This window comes from Ochotona princeps, chromosome 16, assembly GCF_030435755.1.
Source record: "Ochotona princeps isolate mOchPri1 chromosome 16, mOchPri1.hap1, whole genome shotgun sequence".
Classification (NCBI taxonomy): Eukaryota; Metazoa; Chordata; class Mammalia; order Lagomorpha; family Ochotonidae; genus Ochotona; species Ochotona princeps.
Window position 1 is genome coordinate 45,987,627 of NC_080847.1, and position 27,346 is coordinate 46,014,972.

The following is a 27,346-nucleotide window of genomic DNA, read 5'->3' on the forward strand; positions in this document are numbered from 1 at the left end:
CTTGATAATCAGCTAACAATTCTAGAAAGTGTATCAGGGTGTGTGTGTGGGGGGGTGAAGGTTGATAAGTGCAGGTGACCTTGACATTTGTACACCTCTGTGATTACCTTTTATTATAACAGCTTACATTAATTTTGCCTTGCAAATACTATTGGGAAAAATAAACTGGCCCTGATAGCATTGCTGATCACCTGCGCCCTTCTCTTCTTACAATCAAATCAGAAGCTGGGATGCTTCCCAAGGCTTATGGCCAGTGTGAATCTATGGATCTCACTGTAAAAACCAGGAGAACTCACATTGTTCATCGTTGTCTCTTTGTCCCTGAGCGATGTCAGTGGCATACCTTGCTCCCAGTCGGCACTCCTTGGCTGCCTCCCACTTTCCCTGACACCCAGCCCTCTGGCTGAGCTGCACCTGCAGCTCGGCTGTGCTCCGTGGCCATTTCCAATGCACTCTTTGTGTCATGAGACTCCAATACCTGAGCCAAAGGAGGAAGTGTTCATGAGGCTACAGTGGATGCCCACGAGCATCAGGTGGTGTCCTGGCAACCATCCAAACAGCCCAGGGAAACAAGGGACATTCACAGTGTTACAACTCATCACATTAACCCTCCCCTGAGTCACCCTGAACATTCTGTTTCTGCCAGCGAATTCCTTCCTCCTGACCAGGGGCTGTCTCCTCCTCCTGGCTGGGGTCTCACAGTACAAGGACCATGGCTGGTGAGGCAGGCGCCCTCTGGGCTGCTGATGTGTCCCAGGGTGGCAGGGTGGACTCTAAGTTCATGGTCAGCCTGCATCCAGTCTGGCCTTTTGGAACAGGCTTAGACACTGCAGGTGATCAGGGATGGTGTCAGTCTCACAACCTGCTCACCTACCCTTCTTTAGTCCCACACCACACATGCCTAGTAAAGGATAATGGCTCAAAGGAGGGACAATGTCAGTACTCAACACAAGCTGGAGCTGCCAAGCCCCATGACCCACGCCGTGTCCAGGACACCCACTCGGCCTAGCTGAAGGCACCCCCACACACAGACCTGCTCACCAGGGATGCACACGAGAGCCTTCTTTCAAGTCAGATTCCTCTGACATGAATGAGGCAGAGAAGCAACGAGAAGTTTCTGGGTTATTTAAAAAAAAAAAAAAAAGGAAGAAGTGTCCTCCTTTCTCTGCTGGAGCTACCAGGAAGCCCAGAGCAAACAGGCCATAAACCAAGGCACAATGAACCTTGGGGCCCCGTCCAGCCTGGAAGTTTCTGTGAACAAGGGACAGCTTCTCCTCCAGCTCTGGGAAAACACAATGGAGCCGAGTTCATCTGGGGGCATGCGTGTTCCCTGAGGATGAACGGGCGGAGATAACAAGCCACAATGCTGCCCTGTGTCCCCTCTCTCTTCCACACAGGACGGGGGAAAGGCTGTCGCTGGTTTTTTTTCCAGCCTGTTTTTCTCACGGCTTGCCAGGGAGGGTTAGGACAGCAGTGGCCAGCAACAGCACTGAGGGAGCCCCAAAGAAGAGATCTGCTATCAGGGACACAACCTCCTGGAAACCTCACTGAACTACAGGCCAGTCTTCCGAGACTGTCAGTGGGAGCAGCAAAAATGTCTATCTGGAAAATCGAGGCTGCATTTCCATGGATCATTTCATTCTTTAACTTTTTAAAAAGACTTATTTATAGGGGCCAGCGCAAAGGCTCAACGGGCTAATTCTCTACCTGTGGCTCCAACATCCCATCTTGGCACAGGTTTGAGTCCTACCTGCTCCACTTCTGATCCAGCTCTTTGCTAATGAATGGCCTAGGAAAACAAAGGAGTATTTGACCCCTATACCCTTGTGGGACACCTAGAAGAAACTCCTGGCTTTGGCCTGGCCTAGCACTAACCATTGTGGCCACTTGGGAAGTGAACCAGTTAAATGGAAAATCTGTCATTCCCTCTCATTCTATTGTTCTGCTTTTCAACTAAAAGTAAAATAAATTATTTTTTTAAAAAGTCACCTATAGGTGGGCCCGGCGGCGTGGCCTAGCGGCTAAAGTCCTCGCCTTGAATGCCCCGGGATCCCATATGGGTGCCGGTTCTAATCCTGGCAGCTCCACTTCCCATCCAGCTCCCTGCTTGTGGCCTGGAAAGCAGTTGAGGACGGCCCAATGCCTTGGGACACTGCACCCGCGTGGGAGACCTGGAAGAGGTTCCTGGTTCCCGGCTTCGGATCAGCGCGCATCGACCCATTGCGGCTCACTTGGGGAGTGAATCATCGGACAGTAGATCTTCCTCTCTGTCTCTCCTCCTCTCTGTAAATCTGACTTTGTAATAAAATAAATAAATCTTTAAAAAAAAAAAAGTCACCTACAGGGCCCGGCATGGTGGCCTAGCGGCTAAAGTCCTCACCTTGAACGCACCGGGACCCCATGTGGGTGCCGGTTCTAATCCCGGCAGCTCCACTTCCCATCCAGCTCCCTGCTTGTGGCCTGGGAAAGCAGTTGAGGACAGCCCCATGAATTGGGACACTGCACCCGCGTGGGAGACCTGGAAAAGGCTCCAGGTTCCCGGCTTCGGATTGGCGCAGCACTGGCCGTTGCAGCTCACTCGGGGAGTGAATCATTGGATGGAAGATCTTCCTCTCTATCTCTCCTCCTCTCTGTAAATCTGACTTTGTAATAAAAAATAAATAAATCTTAAAAAAAAAAAAAAGTCACCTATAGCAGGTCCAGCGCAGTGGCCTAGCAGCTAAAGACCTCGCCTTGAATCTGCTGGGATCCCATATGGGCACCGGTTCATATCCCAGTGGTTCCACTTCCCATCCAGCTCCCTGCTTATGGCCTGGGAAAGCAATTGAGGACAGCCCAAAGCCTTGGAACCCTGCACCCATGAGACCCTTAGGAGGTTCCTGGCTCCTGGCTTCAGATCAGTGCAGCACCAGCTGTTGCAGCCACTTGAGGAGTGAATCATCAGATGGAAGATCTTCCTTTCTGTCTCTCCTCCTCTCTGTATATCTGACTTTGCAATAAAAATAAAATAAATCTTTTGAAAAAAGAAAAAGTCACCTATATAATCTTACAGAGCTGTTCTAGCATTTAAACACAAGAGCTCAATGAAAGAAACAGAGTAAGAAGTCAGAGAAAGGGTGATGTTGTGGTAGACTGGGAAGTTCTTTCTGTTCAAACGCAGAAACCTCTGAAGGTATGGTGTGAGCACGGAGCAGGACAGGGTTCACACGGGGGTTCCCTGCCCAACCTGGACCTAAATTGTGTTCTCAGGCTCTGGACAGCCAACTGCTACACAGCCCTGATTTACGAGGGACCCCTCCCTCTGTCTTGCTCATTCAGGGCCCAAACCCATTGGCAAAGGCTCTTGTGGGTGATTCAGTCTCATTCCGTGCACAAGTCACACAGAACACAAGATAACGCTTGAGATAAGGCTCTGGCTTTTGCTCCCTGGACTGAAGAGGAGCAGCTGAAGGCATCGCCACCCTCTAGCCTTGTTCAGTCACTGCTCCAGGAGAGGAAGGCCCACCGGGAACTGCAGCCACAGAGCCACTGTGAGTCAGACACTTTTCAATGAAGCAGAATGGCATTTTAGAGAAAAGAGGAGGGGCTGGCAGTATGGCTTCATGGGTTAAGTTATCACGTGGAGTTCCAGCATCCCTTATGAGCACTGGTTTGAATCCTGGCTTCTCTACTTCCTATCTAGCTCCCTGTGAATGGCCTGGGAAGACAGCAGAGGATAGTGCAAGTCCTTGGGCAACTACACCCATGTAGGAAACACTGACAAAGCTCCTGTCTTTGGCCTGGCCATTGCGACCATTTGTGGCGTGAACTGGTAGATGGAAGATGTCTCCCTCTCTCTCTCTGCCTTTCAAATAAATAAATCCCCAAAATTAGAAAGACAGAGAAGAGCCATCTGACAAAGAGAAGAGGATGGAAGAAAAGCCTGACTTTAGCAGAAAATAATTTGCTCTTAGTAGAAAATAAATTGCTATTTTCTATGAGTGTCAAACCCAAGTACAAACTCCTGCCACCTGTGTCGGGAATTAGGCGTTCCTGCTCCTGGCTTCAATCTGACCCAGCCCTAGCTGCTGCTGCCATTTGTGTGCAAAATCCCCAATGTCCCAAGACAGAATGTGGGAGCTGCTGCTGATACAGGGCAGCTATATGCTGCCAGGACCTCACGCGTAGCCTCAAGGGCCCTGGCTCACTGCCCTGGCTATCTTATGTGTGTGTGTGTCTGCTGCAGGGAGCAGATGTGTCAAGAGCTCCCTGCAGCAGCTCTTCTCACCCTCAGTCCCTCCCTGTCTCCCCACCACTCCCCCTACTCCAACACACCTGGCTTCTTCAGCACAGACTTAGCTCATTCCAGAACAATCCTGCCCTCTCTCTCCCGTTTCCCTCCTGTCCACTGTGTCCACAACACTGACTTCTGTCCCCAACTCTCTGATCACTAACACCCCCACCCCTTGCAAAGGACTACATCCAGAACCTTCTGGTGCACTTTGGCTTGCCAACCTCACCTCCCTGCTATAGAGACACACCTCTCAGCTCCCTTCCAGCACCAGCCTCAGGGCTGCCTCCTATCTCTGTCCTTCATTCAGGGTCACCAGTGCATCCCAACACTGCATCTCCAGCCTGGACCCGCTCATGGCTGCCAGACGCACTCTCCACGGAGGCCACCGAGGGCCTCCAAACCACCTGTGCCCGTCTCCAGCCTCCTGGCTCACATCCTCTTGGATAGGCTCAGGACCACACACTCTGTTGCAGACATGTTGAACTCCGTTCCCACAGTGACCTATCAGTTCTTCCCATCCCTGCAGCTACTGCCTTGCCCCGGCTCTCATCATTCTAACCTTTCCACTGGCACCCCAGCTTTCTACCTGGAGCCCAGGTCCGAGTCTGAGGCACAAGCTGGCGGGAAGGAAGGCGGCTGAGCACTGACACAGAACCGACTGAAGTCACCAGGAGCCTTCAGCCGAGCAGGAAGGCAGTGATGGGAATCGGGGACCAGAAGCCCCCATCTCCTGCCTAGCATCCCAGCTGCCTTCCCCATCCCCCACTCATGACCACTCAGCAGGTCAAACGACCTTTGACACCAATCACACATGTCTGGGCTTGTGAGGTCTTTACAATTTACTTCTCTGAGAAGCACAGTGCCATTGGAGACCACACACACACACACACACACACACACATCTTCCATCCTCTGGCTCACTATCCAAATGGCAGCAACAGCCAGGGCTGGATCAAATTAAAACCAGGAGCCAGGAGGAACTCCATTCAGGTCTCCCACATGAGTGGCAGGGAACCCCAATACATGAACAATCACCTGCTACCTCTTCCCAGGATATGCTCTAGTGGGGACGCTGGACTGGAACCCACAGTCTGATTTGGGATGTCAGCATGGCCACCAGCAGCCTAAGCCTCTATGCCTGTCTTACAATACTTTGATGGGGTTGGCACTGTGGCACAGCAGGTGAGCTGCTTCTTGGTCTGGTTGCTATGCTTCCGCTTCAGCTCCCTGCTAACGCACCTGAGAAGGCAGCACCTACCCCCCACGTGGGAGACCCTCATGCAGTTACTGGCTGTTACAGGCCTTTGGAGAGAGAAGCAGCCGTCGGGAGACCTCTCTCTGTCACATCACATGTTGATGGATTCCGGCAGTTTCCTGACTCCTCAGCTGCTTCTGTGACTCTTAGCTGCCAGGCCCCCAACACAAGCCTTGGCCTGTGCGGCTCCCTCTGCCCCAGCTCTGCCTCCCCTCAGGCACCTATACAGCACCTGCTTTTCATTCAGCAAGTATTTGTTTTAGGTCACACTGGCCAGGGATCCGGAAACAGTCAACGTCAACACCTCCCAGTTTCCTGGTGCAAAGAACACGTTCGGGACCGGAATGAGAGAGCGCAAGGATCATTACAAGGTCTGATTTCCAAAACAGATGGAAAGCCGTGCTTCACTGGATTCTGCACTCTTCCACCTCAAGCACACACAGCTGGGCAGCCTCTCATGGCTCCCTTGCCAGCCACCTCGGGATATCTTGCATTCTCCGGGACTCACAGCTGTGGAGGCTGTTCCTGTTCCCCAACAAGAACAGATGCTGGGGAAGGGTAGGGGACCATCACCTTCACAGGTGTGCCACCCCATCTGCCATCCTCCCCCACTCTCCACTCCCTATGCTGATACCGGTTACAATTGCACCTGTTCACCAGAAGTCCCATAAAGCAGCAACAGCTTGCTGGGAGGCCTTGTGGGGGTGGCAGGCAGTCAGGCTCTGGGGCCCCAGGACAGGGCGGGCATCAAGGGATTTCCAGGCCTCCCTCCTGCAATTCCCTGGCCTGTGATTCCTGGTCCTGAATGCCACACATAATTAGAAGTTATAATCCTGTAATTCCATGATGACATCTTTGAACTTAAATATATCTCAAAACTGCTCCTTTTATGTTAACGCTAAAGCAACTTGAAGAAATGACCCTTGCCCACCAAGTCACCACCTGACTCCCTCCTGAAGGTCCCTCACTGTTCCTCACCATCAGCCAGCAAAAACCAAAGGCGGCAGTGTCACGTGGTGGTGGTGGTGGTAGGGAGAGGCCAGGACCTTTAAGGAACCGGATCGCTGGGTTGGGAACAATTGAGAATTGATTGCTCTGTGGGAAAACAGTTTCCACTTCCCTATTGATAATTGCGCACGCCGTACCCTCGGCTGCATCAGTTACAAAAACATAAGAAACAATCCCACAACCTACTCAGGGCTCCCTGGCCCAACGCCAAAAGCTATTTTTAGACTCACCAGGGGGACCTGCGACAAGAAAGGCGTGTAAGGCTTTGTGGCGACTCGGCTAAGAAAGCGTATCGGGAGTCCAGACCTTACCACCGGTGGGCTCGGGTCGTGTTGGAGAAGGGCCAGCGCTCCATGAGTGTCCTCCCGCACCGACCCTAGATGCGGAGCGCCAGCGCACGCCGTCTCCCCGACAACCAGATAAATCGGCTTTAGCGCCAAGTGCCGGGGGAGAAATGGGGGGAGCAGACCACAATCTTTGCCCATGCCCGCCGAGCTCGCGGTCTCGGAAACGACCCGACGACGGACGTCCCCTCCCGCCAGCAGCCCCCATCCGCGCCAAAGAAGCGGTCGGAGGAATCATTTTGGAGATGGAATGAGCAGGCCGACCTGCATCTATGGTCGCCCTTCCGTCTTCGCCTACAACCCGCCAAGCACTCCTGGAATGGGGAGACCAAGAGAGGTTGGGTCCCCATGCGCAACGAGGCCGCGCAGCGCAAAGACCAGGTCCCTCACAGGCACCCGGGGTCCCCGACTGGGGACACCTCCCCCCCATCCTCCGCCTGCACCTGCGCCTAGAGCCTTCTCGATCCGGCTGCCACCTGTTCTGGGAGCCTCCGCCCCAGTCGTCATCGCCTTCGTTCACCTTCTTCCAACCCCGATCCTCCGCCCGGCCGGCAACGGCCAGCGCGCCCCCTCCCCCTTCCCCGGCCTGGTCGACCGGGCTGCGCGCTCTGCTGCCTGCCTCCACAGCCGAAGGAAAGGGGGTCGCCGACTCCCCGGTACGTTTCAAGTTGCTCACCTTACGAAAGTAGCTGTCGCTCTTCTTCTCCAGCGGCTGGGGAGCCGCAGGGAGCAGCGCGTCAGTCATGCTGGCGGTGAGGGCGCGGACCACGGACTGAAGCGCCGCCGGGCCGCCGCCAGCCCTACAGGGCGTCCCTGCCCGACCCCGCCCCCGGCCCGCCCCGGCCACCCCCACCCCCCCAGCGCCGCCCGAGGCCCAGCCTGGGAGCCCCAGAGCCCGGGAGCCGGCCGCGCCCCGCCGGTACCACGCCTCCGGCCCGCCCCGCTGACTCCACGCCCCCGGCCCTCCCCGCCCAGCTCCCAGTGTGGGTCGCAGCCCGCGCCGGCCTCCCTCGCGTCGCTGCGCCCCGACCTAGTCCCTCGTTCCCTCTGGACCTCCGGGTCGGAAATTGGGCATCGTGTGCGCTCAACCTCGGGGACGCCGTGGTGGCGCTGGAGCCGGGCCTGGGAGGTGCAGGCGGCTGCAACGAAGCCCAAACTGGGAACCGGCCCTCTCTCCAGAACCCTGGGAGTCAGTACCGAGAGCGCAGATGCCCCGACACCCGGAACCCGACCCGACACCTCGAGCGCTGGGCCCTGGGCTGAGTGGTTAGGGAAAGCTTCTTCCTGCAGGGGAGGACTCCTGTGCCGAAGCGCGGGCGCTGCGCCCCCGAGCACTTTAGCCAGACGGCTGGAGCACTTTGGGAGCAACAGCTAGGGGCTGCGGACGTGCTGGGAAAGGGGGGGGCGCTTACCGAGGGACACCCAGAAGGGGGTTTGTGCCGAAAGAGACCGCAGGTGTCCTCGAGCACATTTCTTTAACCCACGCTTCCAAATTCGGTTTTCTCCACTGCAGAACCGGGCGCGTTGCTGTTTCTAAGGATAGCCGAGGGTATTCGGAGCTACGTGCATGTTAAAGCATCCAGTGGGAAGAGGGAGGCACGTGCTTAGTTGAGGAGCTAAAGGAGGCCCTCCGGGGTCTGAGTTTTCATTCAAGGCCCCATCCCCCTCGGGCGGGCCGGCCGAACCGACGTCCCCCACACTACGCCCCGAGTTCTTGGCGCAGCTGCACCTGTCTTGGGCTACCGCGCAGGTGGGGCGCCATCTCCTTTCCAAACAAGCCTAGTGCTCCCTGTTTTGTTGTTGTTTTGTTACATGTGTTTGGGAATTCGGACTTTTAAAATGAACCACAACGGCAGGCGTCATGTGCAGCCAGAAAGTGGCAAAAAGAAGCCCTTGAAACAACCTAAGAAGCAGGCTAAGGAGATGGATGAAGAGACTAAAGCTTTCAAGCAGAAACAGAAAGAGGACCAGAAGAAGCTCGAGATGCTGAAAGTCCGCCGGGAAGGGCCGTTGGCCACAGGTGGAATTAAGAAATCTTGCAAAATATAAGCTGCTCTTTGCGCCTGAAGTGATGCTGCCCTCAACCCCACGCGTGTTTGAACATCTGGATTCCAGTCGGAGCGTCTTTTGAAGCCCATAGTTAGAATGAAGTGTTAAATTGGAGCCTGTTGTACATTTACAAATAAGCTTTTGTAAAAAAAAAAAAAAATGAAAAAAAATGAACCACAACCATGGACCCATGACCGAGTTAATACCAAAGAAAAAAAAATTCACACCATCTCTACTGATCCTTATACAACACAAGGCAGCATGCCCCCCAACCTCTCTCTCTCTCCCTCCATCCATCCATCCCTTGTTGAATTACAAGAACTCACAAAGTTCTGACCAGCTCCTGGCTGCAGAAGGTGTTTGAGAAACTAGCTGTCAGGCTGATCTCAATACCTTTGGGTCATCTTGTACTAAATCCTTTGCTCTTGAAATGCGCCGTTCCCAGGGCTGGGAGTTAAAAACAGTTACTTACTCACTGCAAGGACCCATGGGTCTTCCGTTTTAGGAACTTTAGGGTAGTGGGTCATTTTGAGTGTGTGTGTGTGTGTGTGTGTGTGTGAGAGAGAGAGAGAGAGAAGATTTTTTTTTTTTTATTGGAAAGTCAGACTTACAGAGAGGAGAGACCGAGAAATATCTTCCATCCACTGGTTCACCCCCCAAATAGCAATAACAACTGGAGCTGAGCCAATCTGAAGCCAGGAGCTTATTCCAGGGTCTCACACAGGTGCAGACCATTCTCTACTGCTTTCCCGGGCTACAAGCAGGGAGCTGGATGGGAAGTAGAGCAGCCAGGATACCAAGTGATACATATAATAGGATCCCAGGGCCTGCAAAACAGGATATAGCCACTAGGTTATCACACTGGGCTTAGTGGGTCACTCTATAACATTTGGAATAAACTAATAAACTTACTGATAATAGAGCCTCTACAGTGTCAGGGATTTATAGATATTGGTTCATTCTCCCTGCCCAACTGCAAATAAAAGGATGAGGTCATCTTCCTTTGCCTTGGAAACAGCAAGGCTGAGAGGAGTGGCCCGGGCACACCCTTCCCCCACTCTGGTGACTGACATCCCATTCTGGCTCAAAGCCAACTGTCAGCAGTCACTCCCTATCACCTCTGGCTTTTATCATCTCTCTCTGCCACCTTGCAGCTTGAATTGCCTTTGCAGTTTGTCACATACGCATTTCACTTCTATCATTGACATAAGAGATTTATTTGAAAAGCAGTGTTACATCTTCCATCTGCTGGTTCACTGCCCAAATGGCTGCCATGGCGGAGGCTGGGCCGAGCTGAAGCCAGGAGCTTCATGTGAGTTTCTCAAGTGGGTACAGGGGCCTGAGTACTTGGACCACGTTCCACTGCTTTTTTTTTTTTTTTTTTTTAAAGATTTATTCATTTTTATTACAGTCAGATATACAGAGGAGGAGAGACAGAGAGGAAGATCTTCCATCCGATGATTCACTCCCCAAGTGAGCCGCAACGGGCCGATGCGCGCCAATCCGAAGCCGGGAACCTGGAACCTCTTCCGGGTCTCCCACGCAGGTGCAGTGTCCCAGTGCATTGGGCCGTCCTCAACTGCTTTCCCAGGCCACAAGCAGGGAGCTGGATGGGACGTGGCGCTGCCGGGATTAGAACCGGCGCCCATATGGGATCCCGGGGCTTTCAAGGCGAGGACTTTAGCCGCTAGGCCACGCCGCCGGGCCCACGTTCCACTGATTTTTAACGCACATTAGCAGGGAGCTGAATTGGAAGTGGGACAGCTGGGACACAGAACAGTGCTCATATGGATGGGAGGGATGTTGGTTTATCAGTGGCAATCTGGTGGCTTAACCAGCTGTGCTGTAACACTGGGCCCCTACAACACATTTTGAAAGGCAGCTATGTCCCAGCCAGAATGGGAAAAACAGTGGTTCTTTCCCTTAAGGGTCGAAACGCAGAAGTGAATACAATGAAAACCAAAGCGAGTTCTTTAGCTAAAAAGCATTGCTTTTGTGGCAATTCTGCTTTTGTTGAAAGGGAAGAGTAAGAAAAGGAAGTACAATTATGGGCCACAGCAGTCCATCCTAAAATCACCTGTGTCCCTCAAGATCAAAAGGAGCTTGTGTCTCTGTGAGTCCCAGGGGTACTCCTCCTGGCTCCCCAAATCACCACAGCATCACCCCTGCTCCCTGCACACCCTCACACTCCTTGACATATCTTCCTGACTCATGGTGAGAACCCAGAGATCTGACCCCATATCTGATCCCATTGTGACCCGGAAGTAAAGCTGCTGTTCCTGCCCCAACAGATGGGCATCCTTAAGCCTCGTGCTGGTGAAGCCCATTGTGGTAGGGAGTCCCCATGCTGCTGCTTCTGCTTAAGATATATTTATTGATTTTTATTTGAAAGGTGGAGTTACATAAAGAAAAGGAAAGAGAGAGAGAGAGAGAGAGAGAGAGAGAGATTGTCTGTCCTGGTTTACTCTCCAAATGACCACAATGGCCAGAGAGGAACCAATCTGAAGCCAGGAGTCAGGAACTTCTTGGTCTAACCATGTGTGTTCAGGGGCCCAAGAACCTGAGCTATCCTCTGCTGTTTTCCCAAGTGCATTAGCAGGAGTTGGATGAGAAGTGGAGCGTCCAGGACTTGAACTGCAGCCCATATTGAACGTTGGTGCCATAAATGAAACCTTAGCCTATCATTGTGGCGCCAACCCCATCCCTGTGCTTCTAATAAAAGGACAAAGGTAGGACTCTGGAGACAGGCAAGACACTAAAACCTCAACTGCAAACAACTCTTCTGTCAAGGGGACCCATCACCATAGGCTGAGCAGTTGGGGCCAGCCTGCACCAGAGCTCAATACACTTCTTTTCTCTATAAGTATTCAACCTTGGGTACTATGGTATAGAGGCAGAAAACAGACCACAACGTGACTAAAATTCACAGATTATGGACCACCTTGGCAATTCTTCTAAAAAGGTTTGGAAATGGAAACCACTGGACAGCAGAGAGGAACGCCCACTTGAGGCATCACATCATGTTGGGTAGACTCTGAGTCACTGCGGACAGACCTTTCACCCCTTCCGGCCTCAGTTCTCCAGTCTTACAATATGTTCTTAGGTGTCACAGTCATTTCCTGTCACAGTCATTTCCGTGTGCTTACTTTGTGCTGTGCTCTCAGCTGCTGCTCCCCAACCTTAAGGGGTGGGTACCTTGTCATGTCCATTTTTTTTTAAAGATTTATTTATTTTTATTGGAAAGACACATATACAGAGAGGAGGAGAGACAGAGAGGAAAGATATTCCCTCCAACGATTCACTCCCGAAGTGGCCGCAACAACCGGTGCTGCACTGATCCAAAGCCAGGAGCCAGGAACCTCTTCCAGGTCTCCCACATGCGGGTGCAGGGTCCCAAGGCTTTGGGCCATCCTCGACTGCTTTCCCAGGCCACAAGCAGAGAGCTGGATGTGAAGTGGGGCTGCTGGGATTAGAATTGGCACCATATGGGATCCTGGCATGTGAAAGGCGAGGACTTTAGCTGCTAGGCCACGGTGCCGGGCCCATCGTGTCCATTTTACAGAGGAGAATGCCAAGGCTCAGCAATCACGAGCCTGATAAGTGGCGGAGTCAGGGCTGTCTACACGGCACACTCAGCTGCACTACACCATTACCATTTCCTCTGACTTAAAAGGAAAAGTATTCTGGAGCTGGCCTTGTGTCACAGTGAGTTAAACAGGTTCTAGGCCCAGCTGCTCCACTTGGTCCAGCTCCTTGGTGATGCACCAACACTGCTACCCAGAGGAACCAGAATATTTAGAAATAAAATCATGGGCTTTCATCCTTTTTTTTTTTTTTAAGATTTATTTACTTTATTACAAAGTCAGATATACAGAGGAGGAGAGACAGAGAGGAAGATCTTCCATCCGATGATTCACTCCCCAAGTGAGCCGCAACGGGCCAGTGCGCGCCAATCCGATGCCGGGAACCAGAAACCTTTTCCGGGTCTCCCACACAGGTGCAGGGTCCCAAAGCATTGGGCCGTCCTCGACTGCTTTCCCAGGCCACAAGCAGGGAGCTGGATGGAAAGCAGGGCTGCTGGGATTAGAACCAGCGCCCATACGGGATCCCGGTGCGTTCAAGGTGAGAACTTTAGCCACTAGGCCACGCTGCCGGGGCTTTCATCCTTTTTCAAAAAAGGGTTTATATTGTTTATTTGAAAGAGTGACACAGAAAAGGAGAGATAGATATCGTCCTCTTGCTGATTCTGTCCTCAAAAGGCTGCAAAAACCTGCCCTGGCTCAAGCCAGAGACAGAAGCCAGAACTGCATCTGGGCCTCCCGTGTGAGTGGCAACAAGCCATCATCCCGTCTCACAGATGCGTCGGTAGGAAACTGAATCAGAATTGGAGTGGCCAGGTCTTGAACCCTAACACTGACCCCTTCTTTTAATGTCCACATTTACATTCACAATGACAGTTAATGGGAGCAGGAGCCCATGCACTTGGGCTGCTTTCTGTTGCTTTTCCAGATGCAAGATCAGGGAGCCAGATCGGAAGTGGAGCAGGGAGAGCTCCGAGCAGGAACCTGAAGTAGAAATATAACAGTGCATCTGTGCATGCAGACTGCCCCTGCAGTGTGGGTGTGGTAGCCACATACATGTGGTTACTTGAATATTCTTTCATCACAATTGGCAGTATGGTGTGTGTTCTTCTCCCTCTGTTTTTGCTTTTCTATTGGTATATGTTAAAGATAATTTCTCATGGGTTTTTTTGTTTTGTTTCGCTTTTTGCTTAAAATTTGAGAGTGAGACCAACGCTCAACACAGCCAGCTAGGGCCAAAGCTGGGACTTGCACGCTATCCAAGTCACTCATGTAGGTGACAGGAATGACTTGGGCCAACACTGCTGCTCTCCCGGATCTGCAGTTCTGGAGAGCTGGAGTCAGGGACCAGAAGAGGATATTTAACCTAGGAACTCTGACGTGGACACTTGAAGTCTTGACCCCTAAGCTAAATGCCTACCCTGTCATCAGTGGCTGTCTGTCTTTTTCTTCTTTTGTTCAAGGCTGGCAAATTGTTCCAGGTACCTATTGTTCTAACAAATTATCCCACATCTTAATGGCTTAAAACTAGAGGAGTCATTTTATTTATTATCCCTCAAGTTTCTGGGAGTTCATTGAACTCAGGAGGTCCTTGCTTGGGGTCTCTCATGCAGCCACAGTCAGGGTCGCTGTTGGAGCCAGTGTCATTCTGAGACCTTCCTCACTCACATGTCCAGCAATTGTTGTGCTCATGGTTAAGTGGATCCTCAGCTGGTGAGGGGCTGGTTCACACAGCCTTTCTGGGTGTGGAAGTTTTCTCACAAAACAGAGGTTGGGGGAACAAGCATTCAAAGAAACAAAGTTCAAGGAGCTAGCTTCTCAAAAGATGAGAACAGAAAATGATACATTGTCACTTCTACTGTATTCTTTCGGCCCAGGAGTTACAGAACCCAGATTCACTGGGGCTGGGCTAGGCTGAAACTGGAAAGCTGGAATTCCACCTCAGGTGGCAGGAACACAAATACTTGAGTCCATCACCTGCAGCCTCCCTGGGTGCACATTCCCAAGAATCTGGAGTTAGGAGCCTAGCCAGGATATAAACCCAAGAGATAACATGTGGGGAGCAGGCATCACAAGCAGCCTGGGAACTGCGGGACCCAATCCTACCCCTCAATGTGCATCAATCACGTACCACAACTTACTGAACTAGACATTCATTGTTTCCTTCAAACACACTTATTGAGTGTTTTTTTCTTTTTATTTTTAAGATTTTAAAATTTATTTTATTTATTTATTATTTTAAGGATTTATTTATTTCTATACAGAGAGACGGAGAGACAGAGAGGAAAGATCTTCCATCCGATGGTTCATTCCCCAAGTGAGGGCAACGGCTGGTGCTGTGCCGATCCGGAGCCAGGAGCCAAGATCCCAAAGCATTGGGCTGTCCTTCACTGCCTTCCCAGGCCACAAGCAGGGAGCTGGATGGGAAGTGGAGCTGCCGGGATTAGAACTAGCACTTATATGGGATTCATACGAGATCCATACGAGACCCATACGGGACCCATACGGGACTCCCGGCGCGTTCAAGGCGAGGACTTTAGCCGCCGGGCGCTATTGAGGGTTTCAATGAGGTTACTTCAAACTCTTTATGGAAATGTGGAATCAAAAGGTGAGTTTATTTGGTGCAAAAATTCTGAAATCCAGGCCCCTTTTAAATATTTTTTTTTTGAGATTCCTTATATGCATAGACTTCAAGTTTGGCTTTCTTCCAAACTTATATTTTAATTCATATTTTTTCTTTCCTAGGAACTTCTTGGAGCTCCAACTTGCCTGCCAGGTACGAGGCCAGTAGGAAAGAAAACAAAGAACAGAAGAAAACAAAAACAAATCCACAACCAAACGGAGCTTACATTTCAATGAGGAGCTAGGGAAGCACCATTCATCAGCAAATTCAAGCGAGTGTTGTAGGATTGGTCGTGGGGGCGGGGTGGATGGGGTGCAGAGTTAGGGTTTGCTTTTGAAATGGTGGGAGAAGGCGGCTGGAAAAAGTACCCTGCGAGCAGGGACCTGGAGGCGGGGAGAGTAAGGGTAATGCCAGGAGAGGGCACTGCGCGCGTACCGCCCTGGGGGCTGGAGGACCTGCAAGAACAGCCCCGAGCCGCCCGAGCAGATTCCAGGGGTCTGGGGGGAGGGTGGGAAGGCATGTCTTAACTCTATCCCCGGGATTCTGATACTGGCACCCTTCTGGGTTTCCATCAGCCACATCCCTCAACAGCCGCTTCGTTTTCCTCTTCAGTTGTAAAGGGTCTCGGGCGTGGCGTCACACCGCCGCTCTGTACGTGCCCGACTGGAGCCCCGTGCGCCCCACTCCTACTCCCTACCGCTTCCATGCCATGCCCATTTCCTTTCTTTCTCTTTTCAGTTAGTCTTCCCCTTCTTAATTCCTGGGTTTTCTTCCCCATCCTCGCCCCCTTCTTCTTTGCCTACGAAGCTTGTCTCCAGCTTCCCTCACCACGGGCACAGGTCCCTTGCACAGGTCTGGACTCCACGTCTGCCAACCCGAGGGCGATCCCCGTAAGCCAGCGTGCGTGGGTCCCCACTACCCTCCGCAACTGACCACACGCAGTTCTGAACCCGCGGCTGTCTCCCGCCTGTAGCCAGACCGGGAGCCGCAGCGGAGCAAGTTTGCGCATCCGGTTGAGCAGCCACTGGATGGAAGGGAAGTGAGGCTGGGGCGCGGGACTCAGCTGGAGACTGGGCAGGTGTCAGGTGTGGACCTGCCTCGCGGCCGGGCACTGGTGGGGCTTCCTCCAGGGCTCACCTCCTTACCCGCACATTGCAGAGCTAGAATAGAAATGGGGGGTGGTTGTGATTTCATCCTTGAAGGCAAGTCACCTGCCAGGACTGGAGCGTTGCGCCCTAGCACTTTGCCACGGTTCGCGGAGGAGAAAGAACGAAAGGCGTTTGTCCCGCCGAGGTTGCCGTCGCGAGGAGGCGGAGCCCGGAAGGCAGCAGGATGGCGGCGCGGGGCAGTGACAGCGAGGAGGACCTGGTCAGCTATGGCACGGGCCTGGAGCCTCTGGAAGAAGGTGAGGGCAGAAAGGATCGGGAGTCGGGGCAGCAGACCGGAATTCGGCCCCGACCCCTGGCTCGCTGGAACCCAGCGAGGAGGAGGGGGCAGGCCTATGCTGTTGGGGTATCCACGTTAGAGGGGCTCGGAGGGGGAGACGCAGAGGACAGGTGGGACTGCCGTGGATCCTGGGCGCTGGGGAGGGAAGTGTAACACGGGAGAAGCGCGACTGCTGTGGGGACGAGCGCCGGGGATGGGGGGGGGTACACTGGACAAGCGGGGCTGCTGTGGGGGCGGGCGCCGGGGATGGGGGGTACACTGGACAAGCAGGGGTATACTGGACAAGCAGGGGTACACTGGACAAGCGGGGTTGCTGTGGTGACGAGTGCCGGGTGCCAGGGGGACACAGTAGAAGGGGATGGCGGGGGCGAGCTGTCGGTGGCACCGGCTGGAGCTCACCTGCACCATAAGGAGTTTGGATCTTACACTAAGTATAGGAGAGTCATTGGGAGGTGACACAGGAACACACACGTATATATACACACATGTGTGTCTATCTATTTTCCACACACTTACATTTTCTTTAAAGATGTATTCATTTCCATTCGAAAGGCAGATTTACAGAGAGAAGGAGAGACAGAAAGATCTTCCATCGGCTGGTTCACTTCCCAAGTGGCCATAACGGCCAGAACTGAGCCGATCTGAAGCCAGGAGCTTCTTCTGGGTCTCTCACATGGATGGGTGCAGGGTCCCAGGGCTTAGGGCCATCCTCTACTGCCTTCCTAGGCCACAAGCAGGGAACTGGATGGGAAGTGGAGCAGCTGAGACTTGAGCTGGCACCCCTATGGGATCCTGGCACATGCAAGGTGAGGATTTAGCCACTAGGGTATTGCACTGGGTCCAGAATGTGTTGTTAGATACTCCCCTTTGATTTTTAGAATTGTCTGGTTGGGTTTGGGCAAGAGTGAAGCAGGGAGATTGGTTGAAAGGTTGGGAGATGTTGCTGGCATGGATTGGAGACTCTGAAGTGGTGGATAAGGCAGCAGTCGTCCTGGTCCAGTTGGGAGGGACTGGAAATGCATAGCTCACCTGGCTTGTTGGTGGGATGTGGAGGCGAGGGTAGGGTGAATCAAGTGGCTTCCCATGTTTCTGGTCTGTGCCACTTACTGACTTGCTGTGGTCAGCAAAGCATGCATGGAATGTTACCAAAAGCCTGATGGCAGTGCCAGCCCAGTAGGGGAGAGACAGAGGAGGCACAGTGATGTCCCACCAGAAACTGCCTGCGGGTCTCTTGTTGGTGGGTGTCCCATCATCCCTCCCCGTCCACATCCTGCTGCTTGGTTGGCTTCTGTTCGCTCCAGGGAGATCTGATCTTGATTATACTCATGTGGTTTTCTGGCTCTGCTTGTCCTCCGTGCTTACCAAAGCTGGAGGAAGCCTGGTCTCCTGGGTGTCGCCCAGGTGTGGAAGGTTCCTCTGTCCCACACCCCGTGCTCCTGGTTCTGCAATAAACGCCATCTGTGTCTTCTCCCCGCATCCCCAGCTCCAATTTATTTGTAATTCTTTCAGGTAGACCAGAGTGTGAGTAGAGCCACCGCTGGTATGTCTGTCCCAGCACAGCTTAGGATCACAGTAGCCTGTAGGCAAGCATGTCATGTCGTGATCTTGAAGCTTCTTTCCATGGAGTTTCAAATCTAAACTCACAAAATCACAGGTTCTCATGTGTCTGAGGTAGACAGGAAATATCCACAGGTTAAAGGGGGCCCAGGAGGCAAGAGCAGTCCCTTGAAGGCCAGTTAGAGTTTAGCTAAGCCGGAATAGGTCACGTGTGCAAGGGAGGTTATTACAGATGTGGTTCCAGCTCTCTGTCATTGTTGTGTTTCTGGTCTCACAGCAGTTGCCTTGTGACATGTTATGTAGTTCATCAACTCTTGGGTCTTGTATTTTTTTTTATTTTATTAAAGATTTATTTATTTTTATTGCGAAGTCAGATATACAGAGAGGGGGAGAGACAGAGAGTAAGATCTTCCATCCAATGATTCACTCCCCAAGTGGCTACAACGGTTGGTGCTGTGCCGATTTGAAGCCAGGAGACAGGAACTTCCTCCAGGTCTCCCACGCGGGTGCAGGGTCCCAATGCATTGAGCCGTCCCCAACTGCTTTCCCAGGCCACAAGCAGGGAGCTGGATGGGACGTGGAGCCGCCGGGATTAGAACCGGCGCCCATATGGGATCCCGGCGTGTACAAGGTGAGGACTTTAGCCGAGAGCCAACATGGGTCTTGTATTTTTAGATGCTGCATGAAAAATAAAAAACAAAGTCTGATGGTATAACCTAGCTTTGAAGTGGAAGGAAGGCAGAGACATTTTTTAAAATGTACTGATTTGCTTGTTTTACTTCCATTTCTTAAAAGATTTATTTTATTTTTTATTGGAAAGTCAGATATACAGGGAAGAGGAGAGATAGAGAGGAAGATCTCCCATCTGTTGATTCACTCTTCAAGTGGCCACAACGTCCAGAGCTGAGCTGATCCAAAGCCAAGAGCCAGGAGCCACTTCTGGGTCTCCCCCACGGGTGCAGGGTCCCAAGGCTTTGAACCATCTTTGACTGCTTTCCCAGGCCACAAGCAGGGAGCTGGATGGAAAGCAGGGCTGCTGGGATTAGAACCGGTGCCCTTATGGGATCCCATTGTGTGCAAGGCGAGGACTTTAGTCGCTAGGCTACTGCGCTGGGCCCAGGCAAGGACATTTGATCATATGATCTGTAGCCTGTTTCCACCCTACTCCCCTCCCCTGGCCTAAAAAGTCCGTTAATTGTTGGATATTCAGCATTTTTTGGATATTGATATTTAGTTTTGGAAACACTTTGAAGTTTAAGTACACTCTGAGAACCTTTTATAATATAGCAGGTGCATCATCACTTGTCCTCTCTTCTTTGAAGCTGTAGTGACATGGTTAGGCAGACACTGGTCCAGGAGAGAGCCACTCCTTAATTAAAGCAGCTGGTCCTGATTGAGAGGTTACTTGTTAACAATTATCCAGGGGCCGAATCTGCCTGCATGTGCCAGCATCCCACGTGGGCGCCAGTTGGCAAGGCCTTTGGTGCAGGTGACAACCTGGCTTGGGTACAGACTGGAGTCCTGGATTCAGCTCTGTCCTTAGTGGTGGACTTCAGGGCAGTCAGAGTTCTCATCTGGCGATAAGCACGGTAATACTTGTGAAAGGAAGGGATTAACTATTATTAGTGGTCGTGATTATAGCCTGGCCTCTCTAAAGTGCCACTTCCTCTCTGGGGTTGTCCTGGTGTTGTGATAGGAGATGTCGCCTTCTCGTCAGGTGCCCCGGGGACCGAGGTGGCCACGCTCTTGGCCCTTATGAACTGCTGTTACAGCTTCCACTTAGTCATCTGCGGGGCTTATCTCCCCTTCTGGATGAGCAATAGTAGAGAAACACATCCGGAACAGCTTCCGGCACTCAAAGGTCTGCCCTCTGTTACCTTGGTCCAGTGATTCTTGCTGTGGAATATTGGCAGTGTGTGGAGACCTTTGTGGTTGTCAAGCTTGTTGGGGGAGTGGTAGTGAAGCTGGCCCTGGCCACTGGTATTAGAGAGCAGGAACGATGGTAATCGTATTTACAATGCCTGGGGTACCCAGTGCAAGCCACTAGAAGTACTTCAGACAGGAATCAGAGCAGGTGCACTTGCCAAATTGAGTTGTGTGAGTGTGTTACATTTCTAAGAAATGGTGAAAATCCTGTGTTAAGGGGCGCAAGTTACAATTCAGATCTTTATTATTTTATGCATTCTTTTTCAGTGATTTGTTTGAAAGGTAGAGGCACAGAGAGAGGAGAGTCAGGGAAAGATCTTTTAGCCACTGGTTCACGCCCCAAACTGCTCTTACAGCCGAGGCTGGCCCCAGCCAATGTTAAAAAAAACTCTGTCCTTGGTCCAGGTACCTTAGCAGGGAGGTGGAGTGGAAGCCGGGGAGCTGGTACATGAAGTAGCGATCTGATGGGGCTGCTGGTGTTGTAAGCGTGGCTTACTCTACGGTGCCAGGAGACGATTCTTCAGAGTGAAATATGTCACTGCTCACGGGGACAGAGCTTCGCCCTGGCCGGGCTTTCTACGTAGCCCTCCAAACTTGGCATTTCATCTACCAAAATGGGTTCTGTTCTCTTAATTTAACTTATATTCTGTTCTTTGAAAATAACTTGATTTTAGAAACTTTTTTTTAAAGACTTTAGAATCTGGATTTTGGATTGGAATTGATAACATGAGACAGTGTATTGTGTTTTCGTATCTGAAACTTTACACTTGATCTTAGCCAAAAGGCCGAGAAAGCGACGGTACCTGCAACTTTAAACCTAAGGGTGTTTTAATTTCAGCTAAGCTAAAATATATCAGATTAAATTTTCTGCTGCTTGTGTCATGTAAAAACCCAGTCCTTTTCAACAAAGGAGGAGAAGTACTCCATTTTAAAGAAGTGTACTGGGAGCCAGGAGAGTTAAAGTCTCCTAAGCGTGGAGGAAATGGGTGGTAGGAGAAGGGAGGAGTCTTGGAGGCAGGGTTTCTGTGATGTTCTGGATGAGGCACCAGTGTGTGCCTTCTGTTCCTTCTGTCACCTGCAAGAATTCTTTCTCAGCCTTCTCCCTAATAGAGCTGTCTTTTTTTTTTTTTCATAATAAAATGTGGGAAAAGCCGACTTTTTTCTAGAACATGTTCCTTCCATAAACTAGATCAATTGTATTGTTTTCTAGACTAAGCTAATATTTATATTGTTACACTTTAAATTGAAAGAAATGGACCACTGATTATGTTTAAGAAATTGCATTTTCCCTAAATTCTGTCTCACTTTTTTTTTTTTTTTTTTACTTTTCCAGGTGAAAGACCAAAGAAACCAGTTCCCCTTCAGGATCAGACAGTCAGAGATGAGAAAGGAAGGTATAAGAGATTTCATGGCGCCTTCAGTGGTGGCTTCTCTGCTGGCTACTTCAACACGGTTGGCTCAAAGGAAGGTATGATTGTCTTACCCGGAGCTCCTGGGCTGCTGACACAAGGGACTGAAATGTTGCAGGAGGCTTCTCCCTGGCTGTCTTCTTTTTTTTTTTTTTGTAACTACCCTTGAAATCTTTCTTTTTTTTTACCCTTGAAATCTTTCAATGCACACACTGTACGTCATTTGTGTCCTTTGAGTGTCGGAAATGTTTCCTGAGCCAATTAGTGTGTTCTGTGACTGTAACCTGAAGGTGAGTCTTTCCTGTGTCCAAAATAGATACGTTCTTACCAGATTCAGGGATGAAAAGAACTTCCTTCTTGTATCACTGTCCTGTCACTGTCTTGTCGCACGCGGAACCCTCACTCATTCCCTCTGTTAATCATTGACTGCCTCACATGGCTTAGCGTGTCAGATGTGACAAGTGTCGTGCAGTGGCAGCAACTGAAGGTCACAGGGGTGATGACCCAGTGTAGCGTCCGTCCGAGACATGGAGAGCAGAGCGTTGCAAGCTGCAGTCTCCTGATGTTGCGGACCACGTGGCTGGCGGCTGCATGCTCAACCTGGAAGAAAAAAACAATTAGGATTTTCATGTTATGTGGTATAATGAACCTCATGCTGTTTAAAATAGTGTGTGTATGTAAATGTATTGATATGGAAGTTTTTTATTTTTATTTTTTTTATTTGTTTATTTGGAAATGCAGAGTTACAGAGGACAGATACGGAGAAAGATCCTGCAGCCTCTGTTGGCCACAATGGTCGGAGCTGAGCTGATCCAAAGCCAGGAGCTTCTTCTGGGTCTCCCACATGAATGCAGGGGTCCAAGGACTTGAGCCATTCCCCACTGCTTTCCCAGGTCAGAGTAGGGCACTAGATCAGAAGTGTAGCGGGTGGGACTAGAACTGATGCCCGTATGGGATGCAGACACGGCAGAAAGAAGCTTAATCTACTGCGCCACAGCCCTGACCCAAATGTGGGGACTAGCAGTGTGGTGCAGTGGATTGAGCTGCTACCTGCAATGCTGGCATCTCACATGGACTATGGTTCATGTCCCAGCTGTTCTGCTCATGATCCAGCTGCCTGTTTAACACACCTGGGAGTGCCCTGGAAGGTGATCCTAGTGCTTGGCCTGTGCATCTACGTGGGAGGCTTGGATGAAGCTCTCGCCTTCCACCTGGCCACACCCTGGCGTTTATGGTCATTAGGGAAGTGAATCAGCAGGTGGAATATCTCTCTCTCGCTCTCGCTTTCATTTTTGTCTTTCTGAAACCATCTTTTAAATAAGTAAATCTTTAAAAATAGAAGAAATTTTAAGAAAAATAATTCTGTTAGGACATTAAGCTACCAGGAAATGGTCATTTTTTTTTTTTAAAGCTTTATTTATTTATTTGAAAGACAGAAAGAGAGGGAGAAAGGAAGAGAGCTCACTCCAAATGCTGGCAATAACTGAGGCTGCGCCAGGCGAGAGCTGGGGGCCAGCAACGGCATCTGAGTCTCCCTATGGATGCCAGGGACCCACATATTTGAGCCGTGGCCTCCCAGGTGCATTAGAAGTGGGTGGAGTCTGGACAAACTTGGGCGTTGCAATGTAGGGTATAACTATCCCAAGTGATACTCTGGTCACTGGGTCAGAGGTTACTCCTCGGCGTATGGAATGATTTTCTTTCCTTCCAGGTTCTCATGTGGATCCCTCAGTGTATTCACCAAGTTCTCAAGACAGAGGCTGTTAGGGTTGATAAGAGACGGATACGGGGTGATGATATCTTAATGAATGATGAGGTGGCAAGTGGCTGTGTCATTATTGGGAGTTTCAAGTCCAAATATCCTACTGAATTATTGTGCTGTAAACCAGAATGCCACCTAGGGTTACAAAGTCTGAACTCTTTCCTTTGTAGGATGGACGCCCTCGACCTTCGTGTCTTCACGCCAGAATCGAGCGGACAAGTCCGTTCTCGGGCCTGAGGACTTTATGGATGAAGAGGTGGGTGTCCACAGCTTCAGCTGTAGCCAGGGACCAGTGGCATGTGTGGTGGTGGTAGCATCTTTTTTTTTTTTTTTTTTTTAAGATTTTATTATTATTGGAAAGCCGGATATACAGAGAGGAGGAGAGACAGAGAGGAAGATCTTCCATCCGATGTTTCACTCCCCAAGTGAGCCGCAACGGGCCGGTGCGTGCCAATCCGATGCCAGGAACCAGGAACCTCTTCCGGGTCTCCCACTCGGGTGCAGGGTCCCAAAGGTTTGGGCCATCCTCGACTGCTTTCCCAGGCCACAAGCAGGGAGCTGGATGGGAAGTGGAGCTGCTGGGATTAGAACCGGCGCCCATATGGGATCCCGGGGCTTTCAAGGCGAGGACTTTAGCCGCTAGGCCACGCCGCCGGGCCCGGTAGCATCTTTTGTACCATGGCATCCTGCACATCAGTGGATGCTGCCTCACTGGTGTAGTATCTTGTGCGGGGATCAGTTTCTGAAAATCAGGAATGGGAGGCGGAAGTCACGTGGAGGCAGATAAGCCACAGTTGCCCCGCAAGTGCGATCTGTGCGACGCTGAGCCTGCAGCTGTCCACAGTATCCCCACACACTGCAGTTCAAGTTCAGCCTTTGTCACCTTAAAACCTAGTTGTGGGCCCGGCACAATACTGTAGTGGTTAAAGTTCTCGCCTTGCGTGCACCAGAATCCCATGTGGTTGCCGGTTCTAATCCTGGTAGCTCCACTTCCCATCCAGCTCCCTGCTTGTGGCCTGGGAAAGCAGTCAAGGACGGCCCAAAGCCTTGGGACCCTGCACCCGTGGGGGAGATCCGGAGGAGGCTCCAGGCTCCTGGCTTTGGATTGGTGAAGCTCCAGCCATTGTGGCCACTTGGGGGGCGGGGTGAACCATCAGATGTAGGATCTTCCTCTCTGTCTCTCCTCCTCTTTGTATATCTGACTTCGCAATAAAAATAAATAAATCTTAAAAAAAAAAACCCAAAATACTTGGTTGTGGGTTTATGCTTGATAAAACTTGGTATAAAATACTTACATTGGCGTCCTTTGGGCTGCAGGTAAGGGGAAAGGGAGGCTTCCTTCCTGTTCCGAGTAGCACCATCTGTAAGGAAACTGATGCAGGAGGCTGAGGTGTCAGCGGGGCCCGGGCCTGCCTTCCTCAGGCGTCCCCTGCAGGGCAGCTTGCGCTCACACTATGCCTCTTTGTGCTACCACGAAGCTGCACTAGTTCTGGGTGGCACATCCGGGGTGACTGGGCTGTATAAGCGAGTCTCTTCTTTTGTTGTCTCACCTACATCCTACATTGTGGGTTTTCCTGCCCATGTGCTTGGGCAAGTTGTTTTACGTGACCACTTCTGAGGCAGTCCCCGGCAAGGGAAATGGGACTCAAACGACTACTTCTCACGAAGGACACAAGTCACCACTCCCTGGGCCTGCCTCGTTGGTGCTGGGGCAGTGTTCGTGATGTGGAGCAGAGGAAGATAGGTACTGGACAACCTCAGGACTCCACGAGGAAAGAGCATTGGATAACGGCTGTCACGGGGCACTGGCAGCACCTGCTCCAGAAAATGCATAAGTCTGGTTCAAGGCATGGCACAGGAGTGGTCACAAATGCCCATGAGCTGGGAGGCCAAGCTTTTTGCAGTCATACTACACTCATAAACCTTGTTGAAGAACACGGCCCTCACTCTTTGTCTTTCCAGCTTGCTGGTGACCTTTGCCAGTTGAGAATGAGCTGCTCAAGTTAGGGTGTAAGGTCTGCTAGCTCTGCTGCTCCCTGGCTAGATTGTGTGTCTTAACTTTTTTGTTTTATACAAGGAAATAAAGCTATGTGACATACCACATTTAACTACCTTCCAAATAGTATTGTTTTGTGTGAATCTCTTTTTTCTTTCTTTTTTTGCAGGATCTCAGTGAATTTGGAATAGCACCTAAAGCGATCGTCACCACAGACGATTTTGCCTCTAAAACCAAAGATAGGATCCGAGAAAAGGCCAGGCAGTTGGCAGCCAGTGCTGCCCCTATTCCTGGAGCTACGCTGCTTGATGACCTCATATCGCCAGCAAAGTGAGAAAAATCTAATTCTGTTCCGTTCCTGGCATCGTGCTTTGCATGTGTAGGGTCATCTTACTTGGGGAGCTAATTTGGCTGCAAGTAAGAGAGCCCTCCTTGGACTCAGTCCGAATGGAAAGAAGGGCTTTGTCAGAAGGCAACTGCTTTGTTTCTGTATGGTGTGCCCAAGAACTCCAGGTATCAGCTGTGCTGTTGGTGCTCAAGGAGCCTGGAGAGCTCCCGGGAGGCCAAGTGGCTTCTCTTCAACCCCTATCCTTCCCAATGTCTCTCCTGTCTGCCTCATCCTGCCCTCTGTTTACATGTACCTTCTTGTTCAATTCTTGGGCACGTGACTTGATATAGAAGCTTCAGCCCCGGATGTCTCCCCAGCCTCCTGCTCAGCAAGGACAGCCTAGAGTCCCCATGTGCCCACTGCAAGCCCAGGAGAGGGCATCTGATTGACTCCGCTAGGGGCGCATCAGGCTTGACAGCTGAGATGGGGGTGGCAGGCAGCTCTAATGTGGGCAGAGGCCTGGGGCAAGACAGGTGTAGGAGCCAGGCAGCGTCTCAGACACTGCTCATCTCATACCATTGCTGATGCCCTCGGAAGACATTCACGTTCCACATCTTGACATCCTAGATTATCGGTTGGTTTTGAACTGCTAAGAAAGATGGGCTGGAAGGAAGGACAAGGAGTTGGCCCTCGAGTCAAGAGAAGGCCACGCCGACAGAAACCAGGTACGTGCATTGACTCTCCTGAATTCTCTTTTTAGAAAACTTAATTCATTGATTTTATTCCTTTGAAAGGTAGAGACACAGGCATGTTTTTCTCACATGTCCAAAACGGCCGAGGCTGAGCCAGGCGGATGCCAGGAGCCTGGAACTCTGTCTTGGACTTCCAGGTGGGTGGCAGAGACCCATGAACTTGATCTGTCAACTTTTACCTTCCAAGGAACACATTAGCAGAAAGCAGAGCCAGCAGAGTGCTGGCATTTTTGTCAAAAGGGATGCAGGCTCCCCAAGCGGTTTCTTTCTTTCTTTCATTTTTTAAAGATTTATTTATTTCCATTACAAAGTCAGATGTACAGAGAGGAGGAGAGACAGAGAGGAAGAACTTCCGTCTGATGATTCACTCTCTAAGTGAGCGCAATGGCTGGTGCTGTGCCAATCCGGAGCCAGGAGCCAGGAACTTCCTCCATGTCTCCCACACGGGTGCAGGGTACCAAGGCTTTGAGCTTTCCTCGACTGCTTTCCCAGGCCACAAGCAGGGAGCTGGATGGGAAGTGGAGCTTCTGGGATATGAACCGATGCCCATATGGGATCCCGGGGTATTCAAGGTGAGGACTTTAGCCGCTAGGCTACGGTGCTGGGCCCTAAGAATACTTTTCCTTCTTTAGATTTATTTGTTTGGAAGCTAGACTAACTCCCCTTCCACCTCCCCGCCACACACAGACACATCTCATCTTCCTACCAAAGCCAGGGGCCCAGAATTCTAACTGATCTCCCATGTGGAGATGTCCATGTATTTGGATCATCAGCCACTGTCTTCCAAGATATGATAGCAGGAAGTTGGATCAGTAGTGGAGCTAGGGCTTGAATGGACACTCCCATCTGGGATGGGGATTTACAAATGACGGGTTAATGCGCTGTGTTACAATGCCTGTTCCTACTGTGTACTTGTTCCTCTTTTTTGTTTTAAGGTTTATTTATTTCTATTTGAAAGATATATTTATGTAGAGAGAGGGAGAGACAAGGAAAGATCATCTGTCTGCTGCTTTACTCCCAAATGGCCTCAATGGCTG

The 27,346-nt window shown here is 51.1% G+C and overlaps 2 protein-coding genes across 3 annotated transcripts in view; one reads left to right on the forward strand and one right to left on the reverse strand.

The window, feature by feature from the left end:
- The window catches only part of RHPN2 (rhophilin Rho GTPase binding protein 2), a 55,827-nt gene extending 48,137 nt beyond the window's left edge, over positions 1-7,690 (reverse strand). Inside the window, exon 1 of the mRNA XM_004595008.3 lies at positions 7,557-7,690. Coding sequence (XP_004595065.2) covers positions 7,557-7,625 — 69 coding nt within the window. The 5' untranslated portion in view covers positions 7,626-7,690. The remainder of the gene's footprint in view (positions 1-7,556) is intronic.
- Positions 7,691-16,395: 8,705 nt separating this feature from the next.
- GPATCH1 (G-patch domain containing 1) overlaps positions 16,396-27,346 on the forward strand; it is a 52,153-nt gene continuing 41,202 nt past the window's right edge. For both annotated transcript variants that reach the window (XM_058674601.1, XM_058674602.1), the window contains exons 1-5: positions 16,396-16,538; positions 21,396-21,530; positions 23,404-23,489; positions 25,399-25,559; positions 26,185-26,282. In XM_058674601.1, coding sequence (XP_058530584.1) covers positions 16,466-16,538; positions 21,396-21,530; positions 23,404-23,489; positions 25,399-25,559; positions 26,185-26,282 — 553 coding nt within the window. In that variant the 5' untranslated portion in view covers positions 16,396-16,465. The remainder of the gene's footprint in view (positions 16,539-21,395; positions 21,531-23,403; positions 23,490-25,398; positions 25,560-26,184; positions 26,283-27,346) is intronic.